Below are 19,129 nucleotides of genomic sequence, written 5' to 3'. Positions count from 1 at the left end.
CCTAACTACTGAGATTTCCTTAGAAGTGTTAAAAACCATGAATATTTTTAATATAAGTAATCTCTCTGTCTACATTCCAGTTTTTGGTTTTTGGTGGGTTTTTTTGGGTTTGTTGTTTTTTTGGTGGTTGTTGTTGTTTTTTTGTTTTGTTTTGTTTTGTTTTTATTTTTTTAAATACCAGCACAATATTGCAACACTGGTACAGCATCCATTGCAGAAGAAATGCACAACTGCATCATCTCCTAGTGGGAGCAGTTTACCTTAAGGGGTGGAACTCGGGGCTTTTCCCCTCCTTCACTTGCTTTTAGGGTCAACATAGCTGACAATATGAAAGAAGTCTAACATTCTTAAGGAGCTAAAAGATACATATTTACAATCTATGCATTCATTCTCAGGGATGAAGTGCAAAGGAACCATGTATACTATGTGTGCTTCTGAAGATTTTCTTATCTTTGATCCTGAAAATACTAGCTTAAATAAAGTTTTATTACTTCAGCAGAACTAAAACATCAAAAAAAACCCCAAAACAGAACTAAAACCAAGAGATGAAAAAAAAGGTTGTTTTAAAAAATGTATGTGCTCTGACATCCTCATTTCCTTCTAAGGCCAGTGGGAGTACAGACGCTCAGCACCTTTAAGAAGATTTTCCAAGCAGACTTTATGCCTCAGCAATTCCATAATAGTAGAAAATACACAAAAGCTTGGTGGGAGGCCTTAAAAGAAATTTCATGGTCTTAAGGATCTTCTAATCTACTAAACAGATCTCTGTTATCATTTAATCAGAAAATGGAAACAAGCAAGCATAAAAGATATTCAGAAGCTATGGAAGCAAAAATTGCTTGTCAGTGTGTAGCCAGAGGATACAGAGATACAAAGCCCTATTCAGATGAAAGTACAGAACACATAAAAAACCAAAATCTGTGGCTGTGCATTTTAAAAACACTGAACAGATGTATTACAGTGAGAGCTGTAAACCCAAGAAAAAAACCCCAAACCAACCCAGCCTGGAACTGGCATCCCAAAAAGCTCACTTAATTATTAGTATTGCCTACAACTAGACACTAATAATGAACAAAGTCTCCCTTTGCCATCAATATGCTGAGGAAGGATCCTCTAGAGAGCAATTCAGAGCAGCAAATTAACAATTCCCACACTGAATGCATTTCAGAAGATGTGTCTTTCTTCTGTATAAACTATAAGTTCCCCACGTGGTTTAAGTTCAGGTTGTAAGTTTAGCAGGCTTTTGGTGAGTAAGTAACTTCCTCTAGAATTCCTTGTGTTAAGGAGACAAAGTTATCTCAGGAAAATGGGAAAGGAAAAAAAAATCCACTCCATCACTGAAAACTTAATCAATGGTCCATTTTCTCTAGCTGGTTTACATCATGAAAAGATACTGCTTGATGGTTATCTTCATGGATTGAAAATCAGCAAAGGAATGAAGGGTAAAGGTGAATGAAACTGTCACGTGGACACTACACAAATACACACATTCTTCTAACATATTGAAGATAAAGAACTGTAAGGGAAATAAGATAAAGCAGATTAAGGCCAGCAGAACACGTACTGAATCTTAATAATTTTTTTCATTATTGGAAATACTACTATGTTGAAGAAGAAACTGAAGAAAAAGGCTTTCTAAAGAAGGCTCAAGATCAGCATGTTTAAAGCAATCTCAGATTGCAAAATAAACAGCTGATCTGTCTTTTCCCTTAGAGAAAAAGACACCCAAAGTTTGCAAAACGGCACAAAAAATATGAGTGCAGCAGCAAGCAGATTTCAATCAAAGTGCTAAGGACAGGATTCAACTGGTAAAGTAAGGGCACTCAGTCATCCAGTAAAAAAACCCCAAAATGCTACTCATGGATATATGAATGCTGATATCCTAGTGCTTTGATAAATAGTAGTTGGGGGGCGGGAAGAACCAAAGTAAGAAAAGGATTAAATCAGCAATAAAATTTGGAGGAGGTCTACCCAAAATTAAAGCTTTGATATAACCCTTGCCATCTTGGGGCAACAAGCCAGAAGAATGTGGATTTCTAGCAAAATGCATCAGCTGATCCTAAATAAATGAGTGCAGAATAATATTTTGTATTTTGAAAAAAGTCAGAGAGGGGAAAAATGAACAAATATGAGAAAGTGGAAAAAGAACAAAAATGGATAAACACAAACTGCAACTGACAGTGCCACGATAAACAGCCTGGGTACAGAAAAGAGCAAAAGATGCAATGCTGAGAGCCAACAGGGAAAAGGCACCCTAAAGTCTTTGATTGCTATCAACTGGAGTGCATAAAAATGCTTACAGAGATTCTGCATCTATTAATAGTCCTTCCCTAAGTAGAAGGTGAAACTTGAATTTACTTATGGAATATTAGAAGATCAAATTCACTTCAGTCAGAGCAAAAATACTACTCTGTAAAGTGTGCAAGTTAGCCTGCAAGACAGATTCATTTTGCAGATAGTGAATGTGAGAAACAGCTCGGGGAAGCTTACAAATTCTGCTAGTTCAGTCAAATCAACATGGCTGAAAAGAAACACAGCCCAATCATACTGAAAGCTAGTTTAAAAACCAAAGTGAAAAAAGGTAAGAGAATCACAGAGCCGCAGCATATCCTGACTTGAAAAGGATCCACATGATCACCGAGTCCAGCTCTTGTCCTGGCACGGGACTGCCCCATGAACCAACACAAGGTGGAATCTACAGTAAAAGCTACCAGTAAGTGAGCAAAGTACATCTGACTACATGACAGCCAAGCAGAAGAATGCAAGTGAAACAGTGCAAGCAGGGGATAGGGCAGGGAGGACCTGATTCAATACTTCAGTCAAAATGGAAATGATGTGGAATATGACATTTTGCATAACAATGTTGATGTCAGAAACCTAAGAAACCAAATGACATGTATCATCACAGACTGAGCAATTATCTGCCAAGCACCATGGTATCCAGCATTCAGCCAGCACAGCAGGACTGCTGGCTCTGCAGAATTATGAGCATCATTCTCTGTGCATGTGACAGCAATTTTTGACTGAAGAACTCCTGCACTGCTGGTAATAAACTTCTACTTCTTGTGGAAGGCCCTATAACAGGATCTTACACAGCCCCTTCCTCCATGAAAGGTTAGTCACCAACTCTTCTATTGACATGCATAATGAAAAGCCATTATGTTCTTTATCTGAAAACCAAACTAGTATTTTTTGATACTAAAAGGATCAACATCTGGACTAAACTGAAGTCTCAAAGCTCTTGACTAAGAAATTAAGCACTTTACAATAAGACAGTCTGACACATTAGAGCCTAGAATTTTCATTATATGTAAAGATAAGGTGCTGTAGAAAAATTACACTGGGGGAAAAGCATCTAGCAATGGTGCACAAAATAAAATACTAAAATGGATCTGTCCATTTCTTGCCTCATTTTCACTACATTTCCAATGGTCCAAGACAGCTGATTGTGAGAAGTAGTACTGTTACTACAGAAACATTTTAGTTACTCTTTAAGATAATCAATTATATGAAGGATTCCCTGTGCCCTGGATTTCTTAAGTGAAAAATATCTGACAGCAAAACTAAGACAACTTATGTAATGATGCTTCCCATTGAACAATTTTTCTGCTAAGTGTAACACATACATTTGATTGAGCAAAGTGAGATAGAGAACTGACTGAATCCCAGCAGGTTGTAATCAGTGGCACAGGCTATATTTGGAGGCCCATCACTAGTGGTGTCCCCCAAGGTTCAACACTGGGCCCAATATTGTTTAACTTACTCATCAATGAATTGGATGAAGGGGTAGACGGCGACTCAGCAAGTTCACTGACAGCACAAAGCTGGGATGAGTGGCCAATACACCAGAGCCTGTGCAGCCCTTCAGAAGGAGCCTGAGAGGTGGGAGAGATGGGCAGGGTCCTGCATCTGGGGAGGAATAACTCTGGCACCAGCACAGGCTTGGGGCTGACCTACTGGGAAGCAGCTCTGCAGAGAAGGACCTGGGTTCCTGGTGGACAATGAGCTGTCCATGAGCCAGCAACACCCTTGGGGCCAAGATGGCCATGGGTATTCTGGAAGCATTACAAAGAGCATTCCAGCAGGTTGGGGAGGTGCTCCTGCCTCTCTGCTGTGCCCGGGTGAGGCCACAGGTGGAGTGCTGTATCCAGTTCTGGCTCCTTGGTACAAGAGAGACATGGAGCCTCTAGAGATGGTCCAGTGGAGGGCAACAAAGATGATTGAGGGGCTGTTGCATCTCTCTTATGAGGACAGGCTGAGGGAGCTGGGTTTTTTCAGCCTTGAGAAGAGGCAACTGAAAGGAGACCTCATCAATTTCTCTAAGTGCCCAAAGGGAGAGTGTCAAGAGGATGGGGTCAGGCCCTTCCCAGGCAATGGGCAGAAACTGAGGCACAGGAAATTCCACCTGAATGTGAGGAAGAACTTCACTATGCAGTGATTGAGCACTGGAACAGATTGGCCAGAGAGTGTAGAGTCTCTCTCACTGGAAAACTGCCTGAATACAATCCTCTGCCATGTGCTCTGAGATGACCCTGTTTGAGCAGGAAGCTTGGACCAGATAAGCGACTATGGTCCCGTCCAACCTTACCACTCTGTGGTTCTGGGATATAATTAAAAACACTTAAAAATAAAAAGAAAAAAATCAGTAATTGTTAAATAGCTAGTTTATACTTTCTAATAAATTCTTAGTATTTTTAAAAACAGAGATATAATTCTACGTATTGAGGAATTAGCTTTTAAAAATAATTTCTAAAAGGAAAATTCTTGGATTTTAAGAAGATGTGAATCTCCTTAAATTTTTTTTTAAACAAATGAAGATAAACACTGAATCCTCAGCTGCTGAAGAATGCCATTGCTGCAGCATCATCATCAATGAAATTGTGCTGACTCACCCCAGTTGTGCACCTGGAGTGATACTATATTTAATTTTAGTCAATTAAAAGTGTTTATTTATTCTTTCCATCTCATTTCTAAAATTAAACTAGTCATTGTCACTTTCATTTGTCTCTAGCTAACATTTTTTCTATGTCATATATTCTTCTCATGCTAATGGGACATCTCAGTAAAAAAATCAAAAACTATTTGATTTCAGTAACTCTGCAACTAGCTTAGAAAAAATAAAACAAATTAAAACATATTACGGAAATATTGCTACTGGTCTTCTCAACTGTAGAAGCTGTATTTATAGTTTGCAGGAGGGAGGAATTGCCCTAATGCTATCTTTTAAAAGATAATTAAAAAATATTCACATGCTTGTGTCTTAAGCTCTCTTTGGAATGAATTTTTGTGGATGACTTATGACTCTTTAAAAATGCAATTGTAATGCAAGTGCAGACACACGACTATAATTCTACCCACAACTTCTTATATTGGGGAATGACTGCTCTTGATAACTGCTTTATTAAGTTTTACAGCATATGACCGTGCTATGTGAAGCATAGAATTATATTTTCATTTCCTCCTAAAAGAAAATATAAAAAAATCCTTTTATTAGCTTCAGTACTTACTTTTCACCATAAAACCTTTCAAAGAATTTTTCTTTCCAAGGTTCTGTTTTCTTTTCCTTTTCAATCTCTTGTCTGATGCGCAACTGCATTTCTGGTGTAAATTCTCCTAAAAAACAAATACTAACATATTGAATAAAAGTTGTCAAGGATTAATTTAATATGGATAATTATAAATTGTAAATACAAAGATGACATACAGTGATTTCTGATACAATCATCCAACAATGCCAAATGAAATTAATGAAAATCAAAACGGAGAGTGATATAGAAAGATTTAATTTACCATATACCATCAGTATTTCAAGGGTATATTGGCAGGGCTTAGTTGCATGCATTCATGTTTCCAAGGCTGACAGTGATGAAAATACTTGGGGTTTTTTTTAACTGTCAAAATAAGCTGCCACAGCAAGCTGCAAAAATGTACTCTAAATTCAAAATGGAATCAGCAATTTCTCTTTTGCTGAATTACTGGTCTATTACAGTTTCTATTCTAAAAGTACTCCTCAAATGTTGAAAAAAGAGACACTCTTCATAAAAACAATTAACCTCGGGCAGACCTGAGAGCAAGCAGAGAGTTACCTTCTGCCAGCCGCTGTTTCCACCCTTGCGCCGCGTACGCGAAGAACTCGTTATTTAGAGCGGAGCTACTGAGGCGCAAAACTCCATCGCTCCCCATCTAGAAAATAAGCCGTGGTAGCAGAAGACAGCGTCAGAAACAGCGCCAGCTAAGATCACATCAAAACACAGTTTCAATTAGGGGAAATGGGGGAAGTGTAGGCAGTGGGAAGAACACAAAATGACTACTACTAAAACAGCATTTTCATGCTAGTCGTTACTGTAAATGGGAGTGAACCAATCCAGCATCAATGTGCTCTCTTCAGTCATAAGTGTTACTGATGATAACTCAGTTTGCAACTGATTGATGTGCTTTAATCACAGCCCTGTCTTGAGACTATGTCTAGAGGCATTGTACGCAATCAAAAATCAAGATCATTATTGTACTTGTGCATCTGCCTATAATATGGTGCAAAACAAATTAATTAAATGCAATGAAGACAGTAACTTCGGTGTTTCTAAATAAACCTAATACTCGTGTTAGCTAATAAGCTGTATTGGCCAAAGAGTGGATGGCAGGCATTTCTTAACAAAAGAACTGATATAAACTCATAACTGAAACTGAAAACAGCTCTACGCATAATTTTATAGGCATCAAAAGTGAAATCTGTGAAAGAACATTAGAATTATTTGTGTTTTCTACATATGTCAAATATGCAGTGATCAGACAACATTAAAAGTCTTAATCACAATATTTTCTGCAATAATTTTTAAAAGCAATCTGACTGTTGAGCTGTCTTTTACCAAAAAACTTAGTGTATATTTTCAGGCTTGTGAGGATATTTCTGTTTCCAAAAGAATTATAATTGAAAAAAGTAATTATATGAAACAAATTAGCAGTGGGTATCACCTTTAGCATAATAAATAGACAGTACAAAAAGTAGCAAATTAAAAAGAAAGGAAACAGCAGCAGAGGTAATGTTGGTAGAACAAGCACTCTCACTATTTCACATCCTTCCAGGTAAGTAAGAGATAAATGTTTGACAACACTATTACTAATCTAGCAGTGAAATCCAACACATTTTCCAGCATATTAGCAGATGATTTAGCTAAGTAATATCCCCTAGTTCTCAGTGCCTGTTTCAAACAAGAGCCAGAAAGACATAGGCATACCAGAAACATTGAATGATATTTCGATGCAGTTACCTCATGGAGCTCTATATTTCACTAATAATAGAGGTCCTATTTCAAGAAGTCTTTGATAATTTACTCATAGCCTAGCTGACATCCTGTCCCACAATTATCTCAGAGAAGTAAACCAGAAAGATGTTAAGTAGTAATCAGAGAAATAGCAACTAGCATGGACTCTGAAAAACAGGCATTGCTAAAGGCATTTGATTATAGTAAGGAAATAATATGTGTGTGGTACAGAGTTCCTCACAGGATATGAACTTACAGAACTGCTGCCTGTGCTTTCCTGCTACATGGCATTGTTTTGCCAACATGTCACAGAAGTTGGGTTTAAGTGGGTTGGATATGTAAGGTTTCTATACATCTCATGATGTGGGTTATGGAACACATGCATATTAATTACAGGTAGTCTATGACTAATGCTGAAACTAGAGGAAAACTGAAAGATACAGTGAAACATGCAGCAGAAGGACCAAGATAATAAAACCAGTGAGGTGAGAAAGGTGATAAAGAGCGTGTACTTATTGTATAAATCAAACTACTATGACACTTTATCCTCTTCCTGCACAAATGAATTTTGCCAGAAATACTTAAATTGCACAATTAATATATTAAACAGGGATTTTTAAATACCAGTCCCTCTTGCACCTGAACAAACAAACCAGCATAGGGTCAAAACCAGCACTTACACAATTTTCTAGAAAGGTGAGATGCAATGTCACAAAGAAAAGAATCACAACTTACTAAACAAACAACGCTTTGTTCCTCTAAGAATGGTGCTGAAGCTACCTTAAGTTTCAACATAAAAGGAGATGAAATGGAAACACTCACTTGCCAATATATTTTCTACTCCAATCTTCATTAAATTCAAGATTTTTTTCTCTAAGCCTGGAAGTGTTTTGCAAAAAATAGTCATACAGATATTAAATTCTAATAATATTTAACCACATTTAACTGCAGGCTCAAAGGTATGGGCCTCCTGAAACTCCATGGCTCAACTGATGACAAACAGTGTAGCCATATAATCAGCCACATGAAAAGATCTCATAGGAAAGTAATGATTTGTGGACAATAACTTTCTGTTAAATGAGCAAAATTATCCAACTTATTCTAAGGTCACACCTCTATTAGATTTCATGCAAAACTGAAATGTACGACAATAGGTGGAAAGAGATTGCCACTTGTCAGCAGCAATCCACTATCAGATTGCATTAAACATAATTTGAAACTGCAGCCAAGTGTGATTGAGCTATTTCACCAGACTGCATAAATGAAGAGCATTATAAAGACTGCCAAGTTATATCACCATGTGAATACAAGAAGAACAGTATTAGCTTCATTGCAACCCTGTTGTTGTAAGGACAGGAGAAAATCAAGCTTTGCAGGAAGAGTTACCCCACCTTTTATTTTTGTTGGCTAATATACTTCAGAAAAAAAAGTGCCAAGTTTCTGGGTAAGAATTTCCTAACAAAGTTTCAAAAAGAAACTGTGAATTCCAAGCTAAATGCTAGGAAAAGGTCCAAACAAATTCAAATGTGATCTAGTTCACCTGAGAAAAAAGCACAGGCTGGAACCTCAGAACAGAAAGGAGGAAGTGTTAGCAAGGTCATGGGTAAAGGTCGTTAGTTCTTGTGGACCAGAAAAAATGCCAAGTAGTAAGTGTCTGTAAAAGAAAAAAAGGAAGGGGAAACAAACTCCCAAAAGAATAGCAAAAAGGGAGAATTATGTTGATTACCTAAGAGAAATTATTATCGGTCAACTAACAATAGAATAACAGTCCATTTGTAAACTGTATAAAAAACCAGATGCACACTTTGCTGACCACTTTAGGCATGAACAGCAGCAGCTTACAAATATTGGGGCACTATGTCCACAAGACTGAAAAGATGATGTGTAAGATGCTTAGGTTAAGAAATGTAAGAACAACAAACTAAACATGAAGTCACTGACTGACTGCATGGTAGTCATTGCCTCTGACTAACTGGCAGAGAAGGGCCTTTCCAGAGACCTGTGTTCACAGGTCTACATAATTCATGGAAGATTTATGTAGCTAGAACAACCAAAATCCAAACACAGGAACATCTAATGATACAGAACGTGGAAACGCACAAATTAATTAGAGGAGAAGATTACAATGATCTATTTTAACATGACAGGAAAGAATCAGGCTTAAATATTGTAGAGAGTATGAAAGTAGATATTATCTAGACTTGGTACACATATGGACACTAATATCAAAAATGGAAGAAATAAAGAGTTGTGCAGCCCCAGTGACTTCACCCAACTTGCTTAGGAATTTGAGATCAAAGAAAATATTTGCTGAGAACGGAACAGGAAGGATTTATTCAACCAGAAAAAGCTCAAAGAGAAAAGGATGAGGACAAAAATGTTAAAGAAACTCATAATGGCCAAAGAGATAAAGCAAATGAAACAGAAATTTTGGAAATGTTATAGAAAGAATAAAGCACTATGCAGACAGCAGATACCGCCACCCAAACTAAGTTAACAAAAAGTTCAATAATTTAGCCATTTTCAGTTCATTTAAAGATTTCTACACAGTGAAAAACAGTTTGAACAAGTTGGAACAGACAAAACCCAAGTAATTTTATGTCTAGTTGTTTTGAAGAAGTCCCTCAGAAACAACAAAACTAAAAAAGATGTTTTATGCTTTTTGTCAATACCCTAGTAATGTGAATTCAGGCTAACATCTTTTATGCTCTGTTAAACTTTGAAGGACTAAGAGGTCATCCTTTTATAATGTTAGCTAACAACCTCCACTGAAATATTTTCGTACTTCACTTGGAGAATGCATTTTCACCTGAATCAAACAAGTTAAAGTGGAAATTTTGAAACCATGGAGTGTATTCACTTCTCTAAGCCCTGATGATAGAGACAGCACAATTAACCACCAGCTTTAAATTAGAATTTGGAGAAACATGCCAATAAAGCAGTTCTTAAATACACTGTTAATTTTTATGGTATTTAAAAAATGCTGTCCAACAGAGACAGTGTGTTAATGAGCTGGAACAACAAACATTTCTTGGAAAATTCATGTTTCATTCTGTTGGGCTTTAAATTTCTGGGTTTTTCTGATTAAGCACAATGCTAGAATTATGTTTTCTAATTAATACGTTCGTGCTGAATTCACAATGGCTTTTGAAAGTTCCTCATTTTATTGAAAGCAAACAAAAAACCACGCAACCCCAAAACATATATTTTAAAACCCAGCATCAATTTGCATTACAAAGCAGATGTCAAACACTCTTATCAGAACAAACTGAATAACCTTTCTAGAACAACTACTTCAATTATTTTCCTCCAAGTTCCACTGAAAATTCTCTTCTGAAGATAAGGCAGGGGTTGTTTTTTTTAGCTCAACCTGAAGATGCACATTGGTGTTTAGTAAGTATACAGCAATTACTGCATAAGTGTATACTGGTAGGTTATCTGATTTTGGCTAGAAAGACAAGGAATTAGTCAATCTATTGCTTCTATATCTCTTTCAAATGACTCAAGATTCTCCTAATGTATTTATAAAATTTCCAATGATCCACTGTATACAGTTCTTGTGTAGTATACCATGTTTCTAACATGGAAGCTTATGTGTTAATATCATGCCATTTGACTAGAATCATAAAATAGTTTGAGTTGGAAGGAACCTTTTAGAGGTAATCTAGTCCAACCCCTCTGCAATAAGCAGGGACCCAGTGAACTATCAGAGGGACACATTCACCATCAGGTGTCTCAGAGCCTCATCCAAACTGACTCTGAAAGTTTCTGACTGCTGAAAGTTTCCAGCATGAGGCACCTACCACCTCCAGGGGCAACCTCTTCCAGCTTTCTTCATAAAAACCTTTCTTCTTTATATCTAATCCAAATCAACCCTCCTCCAGTTTAAAACCATTACCCCTCAGTCCCACAGCAACAGGCTCTGCAAAAAAGTTTTCCCCCATCTTTTTCACAGGCCCAGTCATCCCAATTCTCTCAGCCTTACAACAAATATACCAAAGAAAACCAAAACTAACCAACCAAAAATACAAATACAAAAGCAATCAAAAAATCAGCAAAGGAAGTGAAGATTCATCTAAATGAGGGGTCCAGTACCATTCATTTTTTATACCCTTTCTAAAAATTGCTACTAACTCTATATTTTATCTGGGGGAACAATCCCATAATTCACATACTTTCCCAAAGGTATCTACAAAAGATGGAAGATATGAGAAAATACATTTTGATACTTTTGCATTAAAGATTCTAAAATATTACAAATGAAAAATTTAGGAGCATTTATATCACACACAGGAAACATAACATTTCATTTATGTGTGCAAAGAGACACCACTGCTGTTTTGTAACATGAATTTGTAACAAATTTGATTCTCTAGCACTGGGCACCAGCATTTCACTGACCTGTGATTATTGTACAGTGCAGATGGAGCATCTGAAGATACAGCAATTTTAGTGACTGACATTCTGTCTGAAGGCAGACATGTTGCAGAGCTTTATGCTCAAGTATTGACTTGACCTACATCTGAAATGAGGGAATGAGGACAACAGAGACTGTGTGATGAGCCTCAGGAAGGTGTTGGTAGGTATGACATGTGCAAAAACTACAATTTTCACTGTTTATGATGTCCCACCACCTTTACCTTAAGAATATATCCAGACATCAGACTGAATGGATCAGAAGTGACAAGGAGGCTGTAGGATTCATCAGAACCTAGGGATCTGTTGATATTTTTATCAGCAGTGATAGACATATACTGATAATGAAGTGGTAGTTTAATAGATGCTAAAGGCAGAATGGCTTTGTCATCTTCAACACATGGGATGCCCCAAGAAAGTTTGGCAATATGGAAATAGGTAAACAGTGATTTCAAACATCCCTTGTGGAGAAAAGAAACATGCTCTATAGACAGACCTGCTTGATTCTTCAGAATTTGAATGCTATATTTATATACACAGCCCAATATGATGGGCAAATCAAATTCAAATAAATCCTGTTCTGTTATCCACTACCAAAATAAATTTATGTATAAAATGAGGGGTTAAAGAAGAGGATAATATGATGGAAGTGGTACATTTATTTCAGTCTTTGATGGTTGAACACTAGTGCAAGAACTGCAAATGGTATGTAGGAGGACTTGGAAGATTTAGCTGACAATTGACATTTTTGACTTAAGTGGCAAAATGATTATCTGATAATTCATGAATGATAGTAATATAAAAGATTAGGCTTGTTTGTGAAAAAAGAAGAAAAGAAGGAAATGACAAAAGAATTTTAAAAATATGATTTAAGTAGGCATTCTTCCCTAAATGCAGAATTAGTTGGAAGAATCCTGAAGAACATGGTGCCAGTGAAAAAGGAGTTAAAAAAAAAACTGACGCAGTTCTTTAAATAAACAATGCTGACCACATGGAGTGCAAAGCCTCCTGCAAAGGAGTAATGGGGATTGTACAATAAGACCACATTGTCTTAGTTAGGATCTCACTGTTGATCTCACAGCATGCAGAGAATGGAAACGAGGTCAACTTACTAGGGAAGAATACCACAGCAGAACATGGTATAATGGGCCAAAATTAGACACAGTTGGAAAGGGACACATCAAACTCCAGAAGAAATAATTGTGTAAGTACATTAAAGGCAAGAAGAGGATGAAAGAAAAAGTACACTGTGCAACACTGGGGAATACTAGAGGAATACAGAGACAAGGCTAATGTTAAAACTTCCTCTTTCTTTGCATGAACCTTTACCACAAATCTACTGGGTTGAGGTGCTTAATACAATTAACACCAGCAACAAAAAGCAAAAGAGTCAGAACTGATCTTGAACAGGCAAGGAGTTCAACAAATATTACTTAAATGCATTCAAATGATGTGGGCTTGATAGTGTAGCCTGTTAAATGTCCAGATAGGAATCTACTTCCGAACTGTTAAAATACAAATTTTGAAGAAATGATGAGTACAAATACAAACTTATACATGCTAGTTATACATATATAGCATATATGTATCACCTCTGTCTAAAGAAGGGAATAGGAAGAGATGAGGACTTACAGACTTAGCCAGCTTCAGAACTCCATGGCCTATGAACAGACAATCCATTATTTTTTGTGATACTCTAGGCTGCCCTAAGATACTGATGTGGACACATTCTGAGCAGACACAACCCAGAATCTATGGCACTTTAAACATTTTGATTAAGTTAGGTGTTAACCTCTCAGCTGACCCAAGAAACCTGTGTTTAAATACCTTGCTTCTTCCCTCTGTCTTCATGCTTTGGAAAATACGTGCAATGGTTAAAGCACAAGATAGAATCATTGGATCACTTAGGTTGGAAAACACCTGTAACACCATTGAGTCCAACCATTAACCCAGCACTGCCAAGCCCATCACTAACCCACGTAAATATCACACCATACACAACTGCCTGAAAATTAACCAAGAGTTGAGCTTCAGCCAATGTAGATTTGTCAAGAGAAGGTTACCTCAGATCAGTCTATTTTCTCTCTGACAGAATAAATGGCCTTGTGATAGAAGAAAAGATGCACAAGTTGTGTATCTTGATCATAACAATGCAGTGTTGCTTAACATTTTCTCAAGCAATGCCAGGATATATAAATTGCAATTAGGTCACCAAAGAACTACTCAGAACTCTACTTAGGGAACTATTGTTTATTTATTATCAACTGGGAGTCTGTGTATTCAGAGGCATGATAAAAAGATGGAAGTAATTTGAAAATACTATCAGTCAGAGAGCATGTACAGAGAGCATCAGAATTCTTTTGATGGTTTTGTGAATTACTTTGGAAACAACAGGGATAAGCAGGGCATTGCAATAGTGGCAAATGCAAAGTTTGACACTTGTATAACACAGAACTAGAGAAATGCAAAATGAGGAAATTAAGTGTCTATGCAATGGTTCTTTAAAAGAGTACTTGTATTGATGAATTGTTCACAAACTGAATATAAGTCGACCTTGCAACTGCAAAGAAGGTGAGCACAACTCTAAGTTAGAAACAGGAGTACTGTGCAAAAGCAGAGAAATTAGTTTTGCTTTCCTTGGTGTTACCAGCTCAACTGCAGCAATACATTAAATTCTGACTGATGCAACTCAGAAACCATAGAAAATGCAAAGGAGATAAATGAGGCTAAGAACAGACTTAAGGCCCTAGGTCTACAAAGACTGCATTATTATGGGCTTTTTCTCAAGAAAAAGAAACAGGAACACAGCAATCTCCACACTCTACATGTACATGCCAAAAAGAGCAAAGAGTATCAGTCAGAATTACAACAAGAGAGATTCAGACCAGACCCTGAGGAAAAAGCTTTCTATCAGTGAAAACAATGAAGCACTAGATTTCCTTGGGAGAGGCTGTGAATTATCCACCACTGAACAGTCAGAAAAAGTTTCAGCCAATATAAAAGAAAAGCAGATGTTGATTTTGCCTTAGTGTAAAGAAGATGAGATAAATTTTCCTTTTTTGCCATGTTTTCTATGTCAAGATGGTGTAACAAATTGCCATCTATTACAATATCATTAAAAAAAATCTAAAAGTGTTCTTGCAGATACTTAACTTCTGACCAGTTGTCAACCTCCAATTTCAAAGGAAGGTGCTCAAGAGTCAGTTCTTGTATTCTAGCTTCCAGGCTTCTAACCTCTTCATGCCCTTCTAGTGATTCACTCTATGCAGTCTAACATAACAGCCCATGATTTGTATCTGAAAGAGCCCCTCACTTGGACAGAGTGACCTTTGGAAGCACTGTGATCTCATAAGACAATGGCTTAGCTTGCCTGCATACAATTAAAACCTTAGACTACACTCAGTTTCTGGAATCATCATTCTCAAACACAAACTCATTGTATCTGTTACCAGTTATGCTTCATGATGGCTGGAAGGACCCTTACTTATTCATCAACAACTTTTTTACTAGCAGTTGATAGCTTGAGCCATGTTAAAAGTCAAGGTAGATACCTTCTCCCTTGAGGCTGAGTGTGACAACCCTGTGGAGGAGATTTCTCATTAAGCCCAAAAGACAGAAATTCTCATTGGGAAATACTGAATGGCTGCAGAGACTAGTATTGCAAAGCCATAAACTTTGTCCATGCTGATATTTTAGCATGAGGTACTACAAAGTAAAACAGAACTTATTACTATGTGTGCTCCTGTTAGTCTCTGGACTGCTCATGTTCTGACTGACACATTCTTCAGAAACTAACAAGATCTGCTTGCACTTATAAAAGCCTAAATTCTTTACAAGAATACAAAACAATCATTATCCTGTTCACTACTTTGGCTAATGACCTGGGAACCAATTATGTCAAGGAGTTATCCACAGCTAGAGCTCTCCTTGTTAAATAATACACGGCAATTATAAAACTTAACTTCTATCCATCTGCAAAATACTTTAAAGTGAACTTGCATGTATTTTTAGTAAGAAAATAATTGAGTAACTTTCTCCATTTCCTATAGAATACTGCTGACTGTTCGAGTATGCCATTACCTATCTAAAAGTCATTTTTCCACTTATACAACTACTATTCAAAAGAGATTGTGATAAATGGGACCAAACTAAAAGGATGCTCTAACAGTTGGCAAGTCTATAATAGAGAACGAGTGTGAATACACTTGGGTCAAAAGGAAAAGCAGCTGTAGCTGTCACAAAAAATATGCAAGTTCTGTTAAACAATGGCTGCATTTCTGATGGTAATGTTTCTGCTACTCTACTCAGCGCTAAGCAAAGATGTTGTATTTTTCAGCATTTAGTCATATCTGAGTGGTACCATATGGTAACAAATATCAGATCAAAGCAGAGGTTGAACTAACCTTGATAATTGTAAGGAACAGATCATGTAGATAAAGCCTGTGAAAGACCACATAATAGCCAGTTACTAGGAAAGCTGTCAAATAAAAGTTTTTTATTTCTATTTAGTTTAGCTGGCATAAGACTGAAAAAGGAAATTTTAACATCCATAAATATTTCAGTCTCTTTGATATAACTGTGGCTATTACTCATATATGTGCATCCATCATCTTCTATTTATATCAGTTGAACTGTGGCAGCAATCAATACTAACTTTTAGTATGCAAAACACTTCATGGGTTAGTTGTCTATTGTATGAAATACAGCAATTGATTGTATTACATTTGATGCTTTTCAATTTTAATTTTGTTCTAGTAGATTAAAAAGCTCATGTCCAGTAATTTTTCTTGAGACATTTTTATGGCTCATGCAAATTTTAGTGCCCTCCTCTGGGTTCTTTCCACAGCTTCTGAACTAAACCAGCCAGGCTTAATATTGAAGATGATGACTTAATAGTATTTATTTGATGAAAAGGGTATTTCATTTAGTGCAGCCTCCCTGGTGTTGTTGTTGCTTAAAGGTTGACTGAACAGATGTTTCTGCCGAGCTGTCCATAATCATGACCATATTTTCTTTTCAAATTTGATTTAGAAACTAGAAATGGAATAACCCACCTAATTTCCAGTACCAAACAGCAAATCCTACAGTAAATCAAATAATGGTTTGATTGGAAGGGACCTTAAAAGATCATCAAGTTCCAACCTCCTGCCATGGCCTGGGACACCTTCCACTAGGCCAGGTTGCACAAAACCACATCCAAAGGCAGTACCTGAACATGATAGATAACCTATCAAGTTAAGGCACAAAGTTTTCATTCATCTGCCAGACCTGAGAGAATGACACTGAAAGTATTAACATGGTCATGTTATTGAACTATATAATAGCACACTTCAGATGGAAATAAAAATCAATTAATCAAATATGTCTGAGGATGAAGAACTCACAACCTCTTTAGGCAGCCAATGCCCTTACTAAAAAAAAGTTTTACTTCATGTCCATATGAAAGCTCCTGTCTTTTGGTTGGACCTATTGCCTCTGCTAGGGCCATACCCTTTTATACACACTGATAAACGTGCTCCTGGCCCTTCTCTTATCTCGGCAAAGTCCTAGAACTGGACAAGGTACTCTAGGTGTGGCCTTCTGAGTGCTGAGTTAGAGGGGATGGTCTGTTAAACTCACATCACAAAGGCATTCATGCCACTGAATGGAATTCATGCCTCTTCTCTGACCCTGACCCCTAAAATCTGAACCAGACTGTCATCCAGCCTATAGAAGAGGTCTACACACATGCTGATCCCCTTGAGGGCAACAACCACTCCCCTTTTCTTCTCTGCCTGTCTTTTGTTTCAAGAGCAGCAAAAGCTTGTCAAGAGTTCTGATATACATAAAAAAAAGGAAAGAGAAACATGCAGAGAAAGGCACAGTGTAATCCTGGAGAGAAGCAAAAAAGGAGGGGAGTGAATAGCTAAGGAGTCAGTAATCACCAAGTTTAGTACAAAACATTGATGACTTCAGGTCTTGAGGACATAGATGGTAGGAATGTGAAAGAAGTAATCCAGCTGAAGACACAGAACATAAAAAAAAAAAATAGACAAGCCTTGCAAAAACCCACAGACACAATAGGACAGCAATTGTTTCTTTGCCTGAAGATAAGGAACACTCAGCAGCTCATCTCAAACAGAAAAATGCACACATTTACACAGTGCCATGGCTGATGAAAAATCTATCCTTTCTTTAACCAGTTGCCATGTATTTACAACCAACAGAGGAGGAGTTTCTGGGTAAGAAGTATATGAACAGGAATATAAAGGAAATACTTCTGACAAGATGCAATTACCAGGGCCTTTCTGCTGTTGTGACCACAAAACATCCACAGTAACACTGAGAGATACATGACTGGTAAGAGATACAACCAACACTATATACATACATAAATACAGCTGACAGAAATACATGGTCTGACTCAAGGGCTGCTGAAAAAACAGCAAAGTCAGCCACCACAAATTCAGGTCTGGGGAGGTGACATGGATAGGTACCAACTCCTTCCATGGCTCTCTCAGCAATTCTGATGTACCTCAGCTTGGGTGTTCATGTTCACTCTGCATAAGTTCTCTTCCATGGGTCTCACCTCCTCACAGTAAAGGGTAACATGACCCAGATTATGGCTCATTTTCTTTAGTTCTGATTATGAAGTTATCAATTCTTATAAGAAAAGCTCTTTGTCATTTCTACCTGATCACTGACATAACATGAACAGTCTGCCTTCAAATACAAAATGAAAAGACAGATTTTTAAGACAGATGGTGAAAGCGATTCTGAGTATTACTTTAGTCATATAAAAATAACCAGATTAAACTGAGAAATAAAACATCAAAGGATGAAAAAGAAAATATCTACTACTACAGGAATAATTGCTTCAGACATGGGGAGAAAAGCAAGAAGCATCTTTGAGAGAAGGAAACAAAGACCTTTTCCATCTTCACTAAAGTGGGAAATATGCGGAGTAAAACTGAAGAATTGCAAACATATGTTTTCAAAATGAAATGTGACTTGTTAATTTAGACCTTGTCTAAATCAAGAAGACAAGTGGGATAGCTATATTCATTCCAATACACAGTAGTGTCAAAAAAGACAATAGAATCCAATCTGTTTGAGCTCAGATGCAAGAAATTAGATGAAGAATTTTAGGCGAGTAATAAATCTGGCAAAATGAAAAGATAAGGCATGTTTTAAAATGAAGCAAAATCCATGCAAAATAGAAAAAAAACCCAAGAGCATGCAGCAAATAGTACCATGTCACTGCATTTAAATTCTAGAAGTAACAATTAAAACCCCTAATACAAAGTTCATCTAATTAGTGAACCCAAGCATGTCAGAACACACAGAAAAAACCAAGTATTTATAAAGGTACTAGAAAAGGCACATAAGCCTGGGGGAAAAATAGGCAGAAAAGCATATATGGATTGTGACCAAGGCAAGCATGTATGGAACTTGTTTAAGGAAAGATGACT

General features: G+C 37.0%; 1 protein-coding gene across 4 annotated transcripts in view; it reads right to left on the bottom strand.

Moving 5' to 3' along the window:
* Window positions 1-19,129, bottom strand: part of ASXL3 (ASXL transcriptional regulator 3) — a 122,377-nt gene that overhangs the window by 8,815 nt on the left and 94,433 nt on the right. For 3 of the 4 annotated variants that reach the window (XM_058018268.1, XM_058018261.1, XM_058018277.1), the window contains 2 exons: window positions 6,087-6,183; window positions 5,508-5,613 (listed from right to left, as the gene is read on the bottom strand). In XM_058018268.1, coding sequence (XP_057874251.1) covers window positions 5,508-5,613; window positions 6,087-6,183 — 203 coding nt within the window. Of the gene's footprint in view, window positions 1-5,507; window positions 5,614-6,086; window positions 6,184-8,802; window positions 8,860-19,129 lie in introns of those variants that run through there. The other variant, XM_058018286.1, reaches the window with a different exon arrangement.

Source organism: Melospiza georgiana, chromosome 1 (genome assembly GCF_028018845.1).
Source record: "Melospiza georgiana isolate bMelGeo1 chromosome 1, bMelGeo1.pri, whole genome shotgun sequence".
Classification (NCBI taxonomy): domain Eukaryota; kingdom Metazoa; phylum Chordata; class Aves; order Passeriformes; family Passerellidae; genus Melospiza; species Melospiza georgiana.
Note: the sequence above shows the minus strand (reverse complement) of the source record. Positions and strands in the feature narration are given on the sequence as shown.